General features: G+C 43.4%; 1 protein-coding gene across 5 annotated transcripts in view; it reads left to right on the top strand.

Annotated features, from left to right (window-relative positions):
• LOC101391864 (UPF0606 protein KIAA1549L) overlaps positions 1 to 17,132 on the top strand; it is a 281,751-nt gene that overhangs the window by 212,682 nt on the left and 51,937 nt on the right. For 4 of the 5 annotated variants that reach the window (XM_087423158.1, XM_087423155.1, XM_087423157.1 and 1 more), the window contains 3 exons: positions 192 to 319; positions 8,247 to 8,425; positions 13,295 to 13,512. In XM_087423158.1, the coding sequence (XP_087279284.1) occupies positions 192 to 319; positions 8,247 to 8,425; positions 13,295 to 13,512 (525 nt within the window). The remainder of the gene's footprint in view (positions 1 to 191; positions 320 to 8,246; positions 8,426 to 13,294; positions 13,513 to 17,132) is intronic. The other variant, XM_087423156.1, reaches the window with a different exon arrangement.

Raw genomic sequence — 17,132 nt, 5'->3', positions numbered from 1 at the left:
GAACAGCCAGCTGCTGAACCCCTTGCTGAGGAGTGGGGTTTTTTTTTTTTTTCTTTTCCTGTATCATTTCTTCTATGTGGGTAAAACTGGAATGAAAGGCTACAGACATAAACTGTGCAAATAAAATAACCTTGAGAGGCGGCTGCTCCAGTCAAAACTTACCATCTCCCTGTTGCTATGGTTACCTCCAGCAGGTCGCCCAGTGAGAATGGCTCTGTCATCAGCAACGAATCAGGGAAGCCCAGCTCGGGCAGGCGCTCGCCCCAGAATGTAATGGCACAGCAGAAAGTGACAAAGGAGGAGGCACGGAAGAGAAATGGTGAGGAGCCTTCCCTCCAAGCACCATCCCTGGGCCCGTCACACACACACTCGTGCACACATGCATGCACACACCCAGGCACATCTTCCCAGAGCGAGGTGTTAAGGAAGATGGGCAGACAGAGCTGGTGCACAGGGGAAGGCTGTTATAACTAAGTACTGCGGCTCATCCCCCCCTAACAAGATGCACTCCCCCTCTTCCTACTCCCTTCCCCGCCTCCTCCCCTGCCTTCCTTTCTTTCTCTACTTCCTGGAAGTGTATAAAGTCAAGTCAAAGGCCACCCTCCCCCAGATGCCCCATTACCCACCCAGTCCTCAGATGACCTTGATTAACTCAGTGTCTGTCTTTCTCAAACCTTTTTACTATGCATATGACAACACACACGTATCTTTGTTTTTTGTTGTATTGCATTGTTTTATTGTATAAACTAGGATCAATGTGCATATTGTTCTGTGACCTTTTCTTGCTTAAAAATGTGCAACACACAGACTCCTCTGTCAGTAAGTACGCGTTTGCAGATGATGCCTTTCCTCTTCCCTGCACTGGACCTGTAGAGGAGGAGGGAGGGGTCAGTTCTCGACCCCGCCCTCCCCACCGGGCTGGTGAGATGCGGCCTGCTCTAAATGTTCCTGCTGACCTTCCTGGTCTTGTCTCTCCGCCCCCTCTGCCTCCTTCCTTATTCTGTTTGGGTCACTTTGATTATTTAAATATCAGATTCAGAAATAACAACAGCCGGGTGCATGAATAAAATGCAATTACTGTACCAGGTTGAGGTTTGAATGTGTTTGTTTTATTAAAAAGCCACCCTTTCTCCAGATTTACCGTGATTTGTTGCATTTTATTTTTGCCACATGTAAACCCAGCGAATTTTCAGAGTTGGCACTTCTGTTTCACCACAGGTTCCCATTCAGTGAGGCTTCATTTTGAAATTTTCAAATAGAAATGATAGGACCAACTCATTTAATGTAAAATTCAACAGGTGCTGAATCACATCAGAACTCTAGGATGGACCTTGGATGGGACCTATAGTTGTCGTTTTTGTCAAAGGGCTCCACGGTATCATAATACTAGGTTAGAGTTCACAAAAAAAGTCAACAGTGTATTTTATTGGGTTGGAAAATGAACCAAAAGAAAGAAGGAAGAAAATAACACTGAATGGAATTGTGGATAAAACTAAAAGGGGTATTTCCATCACAATGTCAGCTTCCAAAAAGTGCTTTATTGTGTGAATGTGGCCTCTGAGAACAGATTATTCTCCAGGTATGAAATATTCAGATACTGTGGTTTTGGAGCTCAGTATCCATTCTAAAGGGTAGAGTTACTAAGGTTAATTTAAAAATTAATAAACTAATTAAAGTACAACACTGGCATTCTAAAACTGTCATTCTAAACTGTTCTTGTTTTCCACCAGCTTTGTGGCATCTGTAGCTTCTAATTTTCCACTTTTGTGAAAATAAGAACTTTACAAGGAAAAGGCAGTATCCTGCTAGCAACACTGCTGGTGTGGGTCCTTGTAGCTCAGTGGCTTCATAAGTTACCATAGCTGCAAGGTGATTTTACAGTCTGTTGCAAGATGATTAAATATAAGTAGGAAAGAATAGGTTGAGAGCTAGGATTTTGAAAGCAAAGCAGTTTGGCATTTTCTCAACCAAATACACACACAAACTTCTGAATCAAAACCAATGTCACCGTAGAAAGAGTGTTTTCCAGGAAAGAGTTAAAAATGAATTCAAGGTGAGAACATAACATATGTGTTTACATCTTCAGTCATGTAGGAGGAAAACCCTCCGCAACCCTCAAGTGTGCACCTTTGCTTAGGTTCTAAGAGCCATCCCAGCCTGGGCTCATAATCTAATCAGGCCTTGCCTCCTCCTGGTCTTGGGGCCGGTGGGGCAGGAGGACAAGAACCAGAGGGTTTCAGGACAAATTACTGCTTTCTGCGCGGGAGCCCTTGAGGACTTGTCAGAGGTATTAGCTCAAAAACAGTTTCCATTTTTAATAGAAATCAAAAACCTCCCAAAAAATAAAAGTCCAGGACCAGATGGCTTCTCCAGTGAATTTTACCAAACATTCAAAGAAGATTTAATACCCATCCTTCTCAAACTATTCCAAAAAATAGAGGAAGATGGAACACTTCTTAAATCATTCTACGAGGCCAACATCACCCTGATACCAAAACCAGACAAAGACAATACAAAGAAAGAAAATTACAGGCCAATATCGCTGATGAACATTGATGCAAAAATCCTCAACAAAATATTGGCAAACCGAATACAACAATACATTAAAAAGATCATACACCATGATCAAGTGGGATTTATACCAGGGATGCAGGGATGGTTCAACATCCGCAAATCAATCACCGTGATACATCACATCAACAAAACAAAGAATAAAAACCACATGATCATCTCAATAGATGCAGAGAAGGCATTTGACAAGATACAACATCCATTTATGATAAAAACTCTCAATAAAATGGGAATAGAAGGAAAGTACCTCAACATAATAAAGGCCATATATGACAAACCCACAGCCAACATCATACTCAACGGGGAAAGACTGAAAGCCATTCCTCTGAGAACAGGAACGAGGCAGGGCTCATTCTCTCACTCTCACCACTCCTGTTCAACATAGTACTGGAGGTTTTGGCCAGAGCAATTAGGCAAGAAAAAGGAATAAAAGGAATCCCAATAGGTAACGAAGAAGTGAAACTCTCACTATTTGCAGATGACATGATTGTATATATAGAAAACCCTAAAGAATCTGTTGGAAAACTATTAGAAACAATCAACAACTACAGCAAAGTTGCAGGGTACAAAATCAATCTACAAAAATCAGTTGCATTTCTATATGCTAATAATGAACTAACAGAAAGAGAGCTCAAAAAGATAATACCATTTACAATTGCATCAAAAAGAATAAAATACCTAGGAATAAATCTTACCAAGGAGGTGAAGGACCTATACAATGAGAACTACAAGACATTATTGAAAGAAATCCATGATGACATAAAGAAATGGAAAGATATCCCATGCACGTGGATTGGAAGAATAAACATAGTTAAAATGTCTATATTACCTAAAGCAATCTACAGATTCAATGCAATCCCAATCAGAATCCCAATGACATTCTTCACAGAAATAGAAAAAAGAATACTAAAATTTATATGGGGCAACAAAAGACCCCGAATAGCTAAAGAAATCCTAAAAAAAAAGAACAGAGCAGGAGGCATCACAATCCCTGACTTCAAAACATACTACAAAGCAATAGTAATCAAAACAGCATGGTACTGGTACAAAAACAGACACACAGATCAATGGAACAGAATTGAAAGTCCAGAAATAAAACCACACATATATGGACAGCTAATTTTTAAAGATTTTTTATTTATTTATTTTTTCCCCCCAAAGCCCCAGTAGATAGTTGTGTGTCATAGCTGCACATCCTTCTAGTTGCTGTATGTGGGACGCGGCCTCAGCATGGCCGGAGAAGCAGCGCGTCGGTGCGAGCCCGGGATCCGAACCCGGGTCGCCAGCAGTGGAGCACGCTCACTTAACCACCAAGCCACGGGGCCGGCCCCGTGGACAGCTAATTTTTGACAAAGGTGCTAAGAACATGCAATGGAGAAAGGAAAGTCTCTTCAATAAATGGTGTTGGGAAAACTGGACAGCCACATGCAAAAGAATGAAAGTGGACCATGTGCTATCGCCATTCACAAAAATTAACTCAAAATGGATCAAAGACCTGAAGGTGAGACCTGAAACTATAAAACGCATAGAAGAAAATATAGGCAACACACTATTTGACATTGGTTTTAAAGGAATCTTTTTGGATGACATGCCTACCCAGACTAGGGAAACTAAAGAAAAAATAAACAAGTGGGACTTTATCAGATTAAAGAGCTTTTATAAGACAAATGAAACCAGAATCAAGATGAACAGACAACCAACCAGCTGGGAGAGAGTATTTGCAAAGCATGCATCTGACAAGGGGTTGATCTCCATAATATATAAAGAACTCACACAACTGAACAACAAAAAAACAAACAACCAGATCAAAAAATGGGCAGAGGAAATGAACAGACACTTCTCCAAGGAAGATATACAGATGGCCAATAGGCACATGAAAAGATGCTCAACATCACTAATCATCAGGGAAATGCAAATCAAAACAACACTGAGATACCACCTCACGCCCGTTAGAATGGCTATAATCACCAAGACAAAAAACAACAAATGTTGGAGAGGATGTGGAGAAACAGGAACCCTCATACACAGCTGGTGGGAATGCAAACTGGTGCAGCCTCTATGGAAAACGGTATGGAGATTCCTCAAAGAATTAAAAATAGAGATGCCCTATGATCCAGCCATCCCACTACTGGGAATCTATCCAACGCACCTGAAATCAACAATCCAAAGAGGCTTATGCACCCCTATGTTCATTGCAGCATTATTCACCATAGCCAAGAAGTGGAAGCAACCTAAGTGTCCCTCGACTGCCGATTGGATTAAGAAAATGTGGTATATATATACAATGGAATACTACTCAGCCATAAAAAAAGACAAAATCGTCCCATTTGCAACAACCTGGATGGGCCTGGAGCGTATTATGTTAAGTGAAATAAGCCAGAAAGAGAAAGACAAACACTGTATGATCTCACTGATACGTGGAATATAAACCAACACATGGACAGAGAAAACTGGACTGTGGTTACCAGGGGCAGTGGGGGTGGAGGGAGGGGGGTGGGGGGTGGGCACAAGGGGTGAAGGGAGTCATATATATGGTGATGGACAAACAAAAATGTACAACCCAAAATTTCACAATGTTAGAAACCATTAAAACATCAATTAAAAAAAAAAAATACAGTTTCCGTTTTTATTCTTTCCTTTCCTTCCCAGAGAGGTGAAGACTTGCGTATTATTCGGTAGGCAACACCAGCGGGCAGTGATTCTAGTTGTAGGTTATTGGTCTTTGAGCTTTAATAAAGATTCCAGAAAGAAAGGGCATGTTGTGTTTAAGAGCGTTTTCTGCCTCAGATGGGGGCCTTCTCCCCGTGCCAATTCACACGCGAAGAAATGAAATCTCCTTTGCCAGCCTGGTTTATGGAAGTTAAAATTGACAATGTGGTACAACGTGATGACTCTAGTTAATAATACTGTGTTCCATATTTGAAAGTTGCTAAGAGAACTTAAAAGTTCTCATTACGAGAAAAAAATTGTAACTGTGAGGTGACGGATGTTAACTAGATTTATTGTGGTGATCATTTCTCAATATATACAAATATCCAATCATTATGATGTACACCTGAAACTAATATAATGTTCTATGTCAATTATACCTCAGTAAAAAAATAAAAAATAAAACCACTTCTTAAAAGTGAAAAAAAGAAATGCAAATAAGATACAACTAGATATGGGACAATTGGGTGGCATTGACTATGATGATGTGATGACATCTGGGACACTTCCTCAGCTTGACTGTGACCCTTTCCTTCAGCATTCTCCCATGCTGTTTTCTTTAGAAACTAATTATGCATTAAATATTCCCCTGAACCTGCTGGACTCACACAACATTTTAATGTAATGCCTTTTAATGTATTTTTCCATACAGTCTTTTTGGGAGAAGGAGAACTAATTATTTTTCTCTTAAGCAAACCTAGAGGAATTATTGTGCAAATCTGAATATGACTTTTTTGAGATCAAGGATGAAAAACAACTGTAGTCTGTACAATTTCCAGGGTGTCCTTTTCCTGTCCCATTATAGTTATGTCCTCCCTTACCCTGTCAGTTGGGGATCAGGATGTTACAACCCAGAAGCACTAAATGAGGTGGGAACAAGCCTGATGTGTTGGGGAAGGCCATTGCAGCTGGAGCAGAGTGGATGAGGGAGAGGCAGGAAGTGAGCTCAGTGGGGTGACCAGGCCAGGTTGTCAGGACCTTGGGGGCTGTGGGAAAGGCTCTGGGTTTTCTTCTGAGAGAGGGGAAGCCTTTGGAGAGTTCTGACCAATGGAGTACTGTGATCTGGTTACCTTTTGAAAAGATAATCCATCCTGGCTGCTGCTGGAGTATGGATTTTAGGGGTAGAATGACAAGAGGAAGCTTGGAGGAGGGAGGTTGTTTAGGAGGTGTATTAGTAACTTATCGCTGCGTGACAAATTACCCCAAAACCTAGCAACCAAAACGACCATCTACATTATTATCTCATGGCATGTCTATGGGTCAGGAATTCAGGAGTGGCTTCACTGAGTGGTTCTGGCTCAGAGTATCTCATGAGGTCGCAGTCAAGATGTTGGCTAAGGCTGTAGTCATCTAGAAGCCTGACTGGTCCTGCAGATCCCACTTACAAGATGGCTCACTCACACAGCTATTGGCAGGAGTCTCAGTTTCTTGCCACGTGGACCTCTCCATAGGGCTGCTTGAGTGTCCTCATAACATGGAAGCTGGCTTTCCCCAGAGTAAGTGATCCAAGAGAGAGCAAGATGGAAGCAACAATGTTTTTTTATGACCTAGCCTTAGAAGTAACCCACTGTCATTTCTGCAATTTCCTGTTGGTTACATAGGTCAGTCCTGTTCATTGTGGCTGTGAATATCGGGAGGAGAGAATTATTGGGCGCCATCTTGGAGGCGGCTACCATAGTTGGCTGTCAGAGCAGTTGTCCAGGTGGGAGTTAATGGTGGGCGGGCAAGAGTTGACCAGTAAAAGTCCACTCTAAAAAGATAGATGCATCTGGTTACCATGTCTGAATAGAGATTTTCCTCTGTTATTGGCTGCTTGGTGGCCTGCTGTTTGCAAATAAGACCACAGAACAAAAAAATACTCCAGTTATAGCCCATTGTTAGACTCTGAGGTGTTTTAGCCATATTGTAAAATAACAATTTACTCAGCTTAATTTGACAAATCTTCTGTGATTATGATAAGTGACAGAATGATACAAACTATGTATTTCGATAATTTAAATAACTTCCCAATCTCTTGAGCAGACAGGAAAAAAGATGAATATACTGCTGTTACATGCGTATTTTATGTAACACCTATTTTGCTCCTAAATTGCCTACTGGGTTAGTTGTTTGAACAGGCTTAATGTATCTCTCCCCGAGCCGTGCTCAGTAAACTATCCTTCTTATAGTCACCTAATGGGACTGTGCTTTCAGAACAAGTAAATCGGCAAGATACCGCTGGCCCTGGAACTTCTGTCCACCTGGTGATGGAAGCACAAGGCAGGCTGCTGTCTTGCAGCACTCGCAGCCGAGTCGTCTGTCAGAGGAGAATTAGTGAAAAGAGCGTAGGTAGAAATCGCTCTGTTTAATTAAGGGAGTTGTCTCCAGCTAAATTCGTTTCTCTGGGGGTTATTTCTTAGCTTTCTTTTGTTTTAGACAAATGAAAGAAACAAAACCCCACATCACTGGAGCAGCAGCCTTTAGAAAGAGAAACTAAAGCATCAGCAGCAGCTGCTGTGGCCGGGTGACCAGGGAAGGCCTGTTCCCTTAAGGTCCTGCAAAAATGAGTAGCTGTGGTGGCAGAGACTGAACTGAATGCTGTTATTCTGTTGATTGTCGTATTTTAAGAACAGTTGCCAGGTTTGGCCAAATTGCACCTTTCTCATCTCCAACCCAAATATAGAAAAAATTTGTTTTTTTCAAAAGCATTTTGTCACAGTTTTGAAAAAATGGTTTTTACCATTTAAATTCAAACTTGTAAAATTCTTTCCTACCCGTTGATAATGCAGTGGAGAGATGAATAGTTTATCTTAAATTTAAAAGAACTCCACCAGCAGCAGTGAGCCCTTGGCATAGAACAGACACTGCTGTTCCTGAGGTCGTTCTGCGTAAAGTACCGTCCTAGGCTGTGAGCCTTCCACAAATCCCCCCATGATTGTGCAGCTCCCCTGTGACCACGAAATCGATGTGTTTCTGTTGTGCTTTAGTGCCAGCGAGTGATGAAGAGGAAGGAGCAGTTCTTTTTGACAACTCTGGCAAGGCAACTGCCGATCCCTTTGACACGTCTTCTGGATCTGTGCAGCTCATCGCAATCAAGCCCACAGCCCTCCCCGTGGCACACCCCACCTCGGACAGGAGCCAGGAGTCGGCAGCCCTCAGCGGGGAGGTGAGCACTAGAGGCCCCAGAGCGGAGACAGCCAGTGCAGCCAGGCCTCCGGGAATCTGGACCAAGGAGCAGCACCTGGGAACACGGTGCAGGGTGCGTCCAGGTGTCTAGGGCTCTGTCGGTCATTCTTCCCTCTGCACGCACAGGCCTCCATGGAATGAATCAGAACATGTCACCCTAAACGAGTTTGTTGGATGATGTTTTTGGAGCATCTTTTTCACCTTCATTAGAAAGCCCAGAGTGGGCTTTTTAAAAACTATAGTTATGAAGAGAAACATCAAAAATTCTACTTCCCCATCCCCTCACACACACAGCTTCTGCCTTTCTTGATAACACTCCTAGCCTGTTCATTATGGGTTGTCAGTTGTAGCGGGGATGGGCGGGGCTTGAACTGATAGGGAACCGGAGAAGATATTGTCATAGGGGACAGGGATGTGGCCCACTGTATGGGCTTTGAAATGACTTTACTCCTTGAGCAAGCTTGAAATAACCCTTTGTCTGCTTCCAGGAGGATATCAGTGAATATCATGATGTTAATCAATTTTCCTAAGGGTCTGAAAAAAATTTGTAACATACACCGGAGAATGGTGACTTCACCAAAGAAAAACATATGGATGGATGGATAGATAGACAGACAGATAGAAAGATAGATACAAGCAGTTTAGCGGAGAGCAAGAGAGCAAGATGCGTAAAAATTATCTGCCGTTTCTCCATTTTCTGCAGCAGAATGGTCAGTGGCTGAAGATGTTTATGAACCTTTAAGAACATGCATATGGAACCTGTGTGTGAACGTTTGCATTACACGTGTGCACGCACACATACTTACTCATGTTTTTCTCTCTTGTCAAGCTGTCATGTGGGTTGTTCATTTCATTTTTTTATACTGTGCTATTGCTACCTGCAATGGGTGGGAGAATTCCAAAGTTTTAAAGTCTTTTTCCCACCACACCTCAAGGAACATGCCATGGCCCTGTACACCTGAGCACTGTAACCGGACATCAGGAGCTTGTCCTCGTTCCCCCATCCAGGCCACGGATGAAAGCCTTTTACAGACCTGATTCAGGAAGCTCCTCTTGCTTTCTGGACAGAAAGACTGAGCTGGCCTGAAGGTGTGATGGGTTGAAGTTTATTGATTTTTAAAAAGAACTCTACTGGTTGTAGACTCACAGAGCACTTCTGTGCTAACCTCCTCATTTCTTAGACAAAGAAGCTGAAGCCAGAGGGTTCAAGTGGCTTGCTCAAAGTCACACTGAAGGTGTGGTGACAACATGATGTTCAGGCCCCCTGGCTCCCTCTCCAGTGCTCCCTCCCTCTCTTTCCTGTGGCCCATCAGTGAAACCGTCTAGCATTGTGCTAGACGGTAATTAGACTTCTTGTGGTGATCATTTCTCAGTGTATACAAACATTGAATCATTATGTCGTACACCTGAAACTAATATGATGTTATATGTCAATTATACCTCAATTAAAAAAAAGAGTTGAGTTGCTAATCAAATCATAATGATTAACATGTCCAAATTTTAAATATACCTTTTGTTGTGTCTTTGGCTTGGAGAGGTGACTTAACACTCACAAGGGCAGATTTTTTCTTTTATTGAGCTATAACATATCCTTAAAGACATTATAGATATAGTCCAAACTAAAATTCTTATTTTGATATGAATGCATATAAAAACTAAATGTTTTTATTGGTATTATTGGTATTTTTTAGAACTCCATAGTCCATGGCAAGAGAAAAAAGAGAAATTCTTTTTATATGCACTTCTTCTTACTTTCACTCAGGCTTTTAAAATACTGCCAGAGAATTGTATAGGGTATTTAATGCTGATGAGCATTTCTTTGTCTTATATTTAGTTCAATAAATTATCATCCCCCCCAAAAAAGAACAGAAACATCTCATTGTGCTTTAAGGAGTATGGACTCTCAGCCGTGCTGCGAGGATCTGAATCCCAGCTCTTCACTTACTGTTTGTGTGGTTCTGAGCAGGTTGGTTCATTTCTCTCTGCTCAGGACTTCCGTCTGTAAAATGGGCTGTTGGTGAGGATCAAGTGAATTAATATATGTAAAGCACTTAGAACAGTGCCTGGCACACAATAAATACATCATCATTATTATTATTATTATCAGTTAGTCAGTCAATGAGCAAGGATTCATTGACCATGGACTTGACGCTCCTTGGCACTATAATTTGGGAATCTGTATCACCACACCCACTGAATCTTTCCTTTGGCACAGTTCTGCCGCCAGACACGCCAGCCCAGTGGTTATAGGCCCCTGGGGTTGTCACTCACACGCTGGTGATGACCCTTGGTAGGACCCTCTGCTAACATGGACCCAGGTGATGGCCACCATACCTGGGTCTTTTCATCTCAGCTTAGTGTTGTAAATGTCATGCAGACAGAGTCCAGATCTCGGCTAAGTTCAACATACCACTCCGTTTTCTGCCAGGCCCATCGCCTGTCCTGGAAGGAGAGCAGACAAGCATTTTCGCTGTCCAGAAGTGCCGACTTGTCATATTTGGGTAGTTACAGGAATGGACCTTGCTGGCATTTGGATTGGAAAAGAGTGCTGAACTGTTCTCTGTCATTTGCTGCCTTGTGGCGTTTAGGGTGGATTGTCTTATAATTTTCTTCTTTCTTCCCTTAGGAGAGGCTTAAGTGAAGAAAGTATACCCAAAGCCATAAATTTTCCTTTTGTGTGTTCAAGAAAATTCTTTTAAAGATTATTTTAAAGAAAACATAAAAACAACATAGAAAGTTCAGACAATAAGAGAAAGATCGCTGTAATTTCACAACCCTAACCTATCCTCAGTTTTTTGCACCTTATCTTCAAGCTTTTGATCAAATCCACGTGTGCTTGAGAATCTCATCATACACGGACTTTCCATCTTGTATCGGAAGCATATATGTAGTGCTCTTGTCTTTCTGAAGGTCATTTTCAATGACTTGGTTGAGCAGGGATACCATTGATTGGAAAACTGATCTCCCATTGTTCAAACCTTCCAGGTATTTTGTGGTTTTAGTTTTGGTTTTGGTTATTATAAATAACACTACAAAGAATAATTTCACGCATGACTTAAAAAACTTTTTATTTTGAAATAATTTTGGACTTACAGAACAGTTGCAGTAGTAGAACAGAGAGTTCCAATACTCTCTTTCCCTCACTACCCCTAATGTTAACATCTTGCATAACCAGAGAATAATGAGCAAACCCACGAAGTGAGCAGTGGTACTACACTGCTGACTAATCTATGGATCTCATTTGAATTTCACCAGTTTTCCCGCCAGTGTCCTTTTCCCTATCTGGGATCCAGTCCTGGATCTCACATGGCATTTCGTTGTCTGCTGAGTCTCCTCCAGTCAGGGACAGTCCCTTAGTCTTTCTTTGTGACCATTCTTGGTCTTTCATGATCATTACTCTATTGAAGAGGACTGGCCAGTTATCATGTAGAATGTCCCTCAGTTTGGGCTTGTCTGATGCTTTCTTGTGATTAGATTGAGGTTGTCATTTTTGGCATAACCTTGGGAGTCATGTGCCCTTTTGTGGCTGTCCTCTCAGGAAGTACTTGATATTGATATGTCTGATTACTGGTGATGTCAACTTTCAGCTAACACTTTGAACCTCTCTTGGAAAGTTGCTTTAGGAGAGATTCCAGGAGTGGGATTCCTGGCTCAGAGGATGTCTCGCTAGCTTCTTCTCTTTGCTGATTTCCTCAGCGGCAAGCAGAGTGAGGGAACAGCGAAGACTTGTGAAATGCTACCAGCCTGAAAGTATTATTAGGGCCCGGGTTGGGGAGATCTCTGCAAAAGTTAGAAAAAAGATGTCCCCCAGTTTATGTTTCTTCAAATGCTGTGAAAATAAAACATATAAAATGCAGCCTTGTGTTAGTGAACCTTTGGCTTCTTACTGTAGGTTGATATATATCTTACCACTGGATGAATTTTTCTTTTGTGAATTACAGGAAATTACTTTAAAGAAAACATATTAACAGCACTATACATGGTTATATTAATACAGTCAAATCTGATTACAAACAGCACAAATGGTTCTCCATCTTATCCAGTAAGTGTCAGGCAGATTTCACTACTCAGCTCCATTCATGGGTGTAGCATCCTCATCATTTATTTATTTAGCCTAGTCATCTGCTTGTATCTTTGACAGGTCAGAAGGTATGCTGGCCATGTTCATTTCTGTGAGACTAGACTGGCTTTGTCCTATAGAGCAGGAACTCTCTATAGGACATTGCCGTTAGTGGCCATACAAGGCTTCAAAATCACCTTTCTCTCAAGAAAGATACAGATTGACAAAAATCAGCTCTCAAAGGCAGGTTCGTAGAGTAGAGAGACATGGGAGCAGGCTGTCTGGAGGCTCCCCCTTCCCACCCCATTCATCCCAGCTCAACCTCTTCAGGAACTGGCTGTCTTATCCAGATGGGCACCAGCTAAATGGCCAGGGGAGTCCATTGAGTTCCTCAGGGCTGGAGCTAGAGTTGGGGCACCAAAACTAGCTGGGCTGCCAAATCAGAGGCTTCCACACGGGGGAACTGTAAGGGTTTCGGTGGCATTAAGGCCCACAGCACAAAGGGAGAGCGTGGAGTCAGGGCTCGGCCTGAGCAGCCTCGGGTGGGCGAGGGAGAAGGAGGCCCTGATGGGTGGTCTCAGGTGACCCAGGGGGTGCCAGGCTCCACGTTGTTTGTGGCCCACTGTTGTGGGCTGGTCTTGGAATGGGACACAGGTGGGTCTGGCTGGCTCAAAGGACCAGAGGTGAAGCCTAGGACAGCGTTTCCAGGAGTTGTGACCCTCTGATGAAAGCCTCCCAGCTGTCGGCCTGCCTGGTCAGGGGTGGACCTGAGCCTGTCTCTCTCCCCAGGTGGACAAAGCCCTGAAGCAGAAGTCCGACATTGAGCACTATCGGAACAAGCTGCGCCTCAAGGCCAAGAGGAAGGGGTATTACGACTTCCCCGCAGTGGAGGTGAACAAGGCTCAGACGGAAAGAAAAAAGATGTACGAGAAAGCCCCAAAGGAAATCGAGCATGTTTTGGATCCAGACCCAGAACTGTGTGCCCCATTCGCTGAGTCTAAAAACAGGTGCTGTCTCTAAGGGATGCTCTGGTGGTCCTTGTACCATTAGTGGGATGAGGGCAGAGGTGCGTTGGGCAGTACAGTCCAGGTCCCTTCATCTGTTACCTCAGGACTGTGATCTTTGCAGGCTGCTCATCTGGACCACGCTGGTCTGCATGAGCCGATGCTCTATCATGAAGAGAACAAAATTGAAGCCATTCAAAAAAATACTTGGGCAAACAATCATAATTGTCCTTTAGTTTAATGATATTTTCAAACCAGTAGCTGTTTCAGAGCTGGGTAAATATATAACTATCACCTACCTGGTTATGTAACTTCTAGATCAGGGGACATTGTATTTTTCAATTATTTAATAGCTATTGCTTAAGAAAAGCAAATTTCATGCCTCACCTTTTCATTCAGCTTTAGTGAGTACTTACCGCACAGCTACTCAGGGATCTGTGCTGGGTTCATCTCTTTAATTTATAGATTTGTTCATTTATTCAACACTTATTGTCACCCACTATGTATTAGGCACTGTAGGAGATGCCATGGCTGTGTGTGCTTCTTCTCATTCATTCATTCAACTCAATCAACATGTATGGTGGAAAAGACAGCCCAGTCGCTGTTCTTGTGGAACTTAAGGTCTGATGGGAGAGAAAGATAACTACCCCAAAAGTTTGTTACTCATAAGCATGATGAGTGTTTGAAATGTGAGGTCCTGTAACACTCTAACAGGGGGACCTAGCCCAGCAAGAGAGGCTTAGGCCCGGCGCTTTGAATTGGTATCCTTCTGAGTTTTGCTGCTAACCAGACAGAGTGACCTCACCTACCGTGGAAAGGGGTAGAGGTTAGCAAAGCTAGAATGCCCATCTTTCTTCTTTTTCTCCCCACTCCAAAGCACTTCCTCAGATGCATTTTCATGATTTAAGACCATCTCTTTCAAATATGCATTCTCCTTGGCAACAGCCCCTTGGCTTCGAGCATGCCAACACTCCACCCCATCCCGTAGCCTTGGCAGATGCACCCTCCGCAGACTCGGTGAGACAAGACAGTTCCTGGCCTGAGTGGGGATTTATTAAAAGCAAAAATGACTATGTGACAGGCTTGGATGGAAACCACAAAGTCAAGCTGGGAGGTGAGGCTAAATTTTATGAATGAACATAATTTATTTTCAATAAAGAAAAGAGAGAATTCTAAACCAGTGCTTCATTTGCCGTGCTTCTAATGAGGCTTGGTGGGTACGACAAGCTGTTGATCTAAAATCACACCGTGACAGGGATCACAATGCATGTGTCACTGTGTTGATAACTGTGGAAGAAAGAGAAGAAAAGATATGGATTTCCAGGAGGCTGGGGCTTCTTTAGCTTTTTCTTTGCCCTGTGGGACTCTTCACTGGTCTTTCACAGACTGGGCTGGGGAGTTGTTTTCCCAGATTCCCTGCTGACACTCAGAAAATGAATCAAAGATTATATGCAGATAAGAGGAACTTAGCTTGGAAGTTATTTGAGAAATAAATAAAAATTTCAGTTAAGACTTTTTATAAGGAGAGTGAACACAACTTTTTCTGCAGAGATGCATGTCCACTGCTGAGCAGAGATTCAGGCCAGTTTCCTATGGCCCTTTGACGGTCTGCTGAAGTGTGAGTGTGTAGTCAGTTCTCAGTAAATACGTCTTGAGGAAATGACTGAATGACTCTAAAGCACCAAAAATACTGTTAAAATTTTTTTGACCAGTTAAGGAAAAAATAAGGATAACCACAGATCAGATGAGGTGGGGGAGGAATGGAGACGAGATCAGCAGGAGGTGGGATGGGGAGGAAGGGTTAGCAGAGAAGAAGAGATTGACAGGGACGCAGTAAGCCTTGAGGTGGTGTTCTTGTCACGCTCTGCTGTCACCTCCAGAGGCTGTGCTGTCTGTTAGTGCAGGTGAGACCCCCTGTCATTTGCTGCTCACAGTTCAGCGTCCGGGGCTGCTGCGCTTGGTGACCTCACCACTGCAGGGCACAGATGAGGGGGTCATTCTCTGGGCCAGAGCTGGCATCAGTAACGAGAATTTCCCCTGAGACCTAAATTAAGTGAAATGACAGACCGAGTTTAGATTTCACATGTTGACTTGTCCCCATATCTTCTAAGAGTTTTCACAGCTTTTTTCTTTAAGGTCAGAAGACCAGCCCCATTTTTATGTTACAACCTCTTATGCAGAGACACCAAGTGTGTAATATAACAGGCAGACGCTGTCCGAGGCCCCCGCAGAGTCCCTTGGCTCCCATGGCGCCTGTGCAGGCCGGCAGCATCCTGCTTACTGCGGCGAGCATCCGTGACTCCCACTGGAGGGCTTTTCTTGACAGCCCCGAGGAGAGGTGTCAGGCCATTAATAAGAGCTCTGGAGCAGCCTGAGTCAGTGACAGATGGGAACTGATGGATAACCCCCGGCAGGAGAACTCTAAGGTGTAAGCTACACTGTGGTAATGACCATGTTTTCTAGTTTCTGTATTTGATGATTTGACGTCTGGGGTCCTGCTGACACTGGAGGGGCCCTGCCCCTCCCAGGGCCGTGCAGCCAGTTCCTAGAGACAGTGAAGTGCTCCCCTGCAAGTGCACCTTTCACATGCGACCCAAACAAGCCAGCACCCACGCCCCAGCCACTTCCTTTACACAGGGCTCTCACAATCTGGGCCCCAATCCCCCTGCCCTAATCGCCCGAGGGTCAGGTACCAGACAACTAAGGATGGCCCCATGCCCCAGAGTCTGTGAAATTACTTAAACCATCCAATCCTAAGCCTGCTGACCCTGCCTTGCCCATTCCTTCCCATGGAAACCACAATAATGGCTCTTGCCCGCATAATCCCCTTGCTCCCACTGTGACTGACCCTGGTGCTTCCCCCCGTGGCCCCCTGTGGCATGGGGTGCCCCTTCCTTTTGGGATCTGTGAGTGTAACAAGCTGTCTTTTCATTGGCAGGTGTCTCCTGATTATTGGTCTTGCCATACCTGCATAAAGTTAAACCTACGTTGTGAAACATCTGTCTACCATACTCCTGCAGTGACTTTGAGCCCCATTTGCCCAAAATACTACTCTGCTCTATATCATACCCTTTATTGGCCTCCTTCCCTGCCCTCCCTCACTTTCTCACTTTCTGACTTGTGTGTCCTGGAACCCTCTCCCAAGGAAATCACTGGCACTCACATCATCACAGAGCCTGCTTCTGGGGGAACCAGCCTAAGGCTCTAACTCATGAAGACAGAGTTGCTCTGATGGAAGCACAGCCTCCTTCTCCTCCTCCTCCTCCTCCTCCTCCTCCTCCTCCTCCTTCTCCTCCTCCTTCTCAGTGGCTCTATTCCATCTTTATGGAACCTTAGGGTTCCATAGAATACGGTTTGGGAACTACTTTCTTAAACTATAGTGGGATTAAAAAGCCCCTAAAAGTCCAAGTAAAATTTATCATTATCCACCCAGCAATATTTTCAGAGGTAAAAAACTTACTTTGGAATATTGAAAGTTTCCAAATTTGTTAACTTTGAAAAAATATAGAAAAATACCACAAGAAATGAATACACCTAATGGAACTCTGATTAAAATAAGTACTTTCTTTACCTGAGAGCTTAATTTATTTCTAAGTAGTTGCTCGCATACCAGGCACACATTG

This window comes from Ceratotherium simum, chromosome 34, assembly GCF_057802395.1.
Source record: "Ceratotherium simum simum isolate JZ-2026a chromosome 34, ASM5780239v1, whole genome shotgun sequence".
Taxonomy (NCBI): domain Eukaryota; kingdom Metazoa; phylum Chordata; class Mammalia; order Perissodactyla; family Rhinocerotidae; genus Ceratotherium; species Ceratotherium simum.
This window is presented reverse-complemented; position numbering and strand designations above follow the sequence as displayed.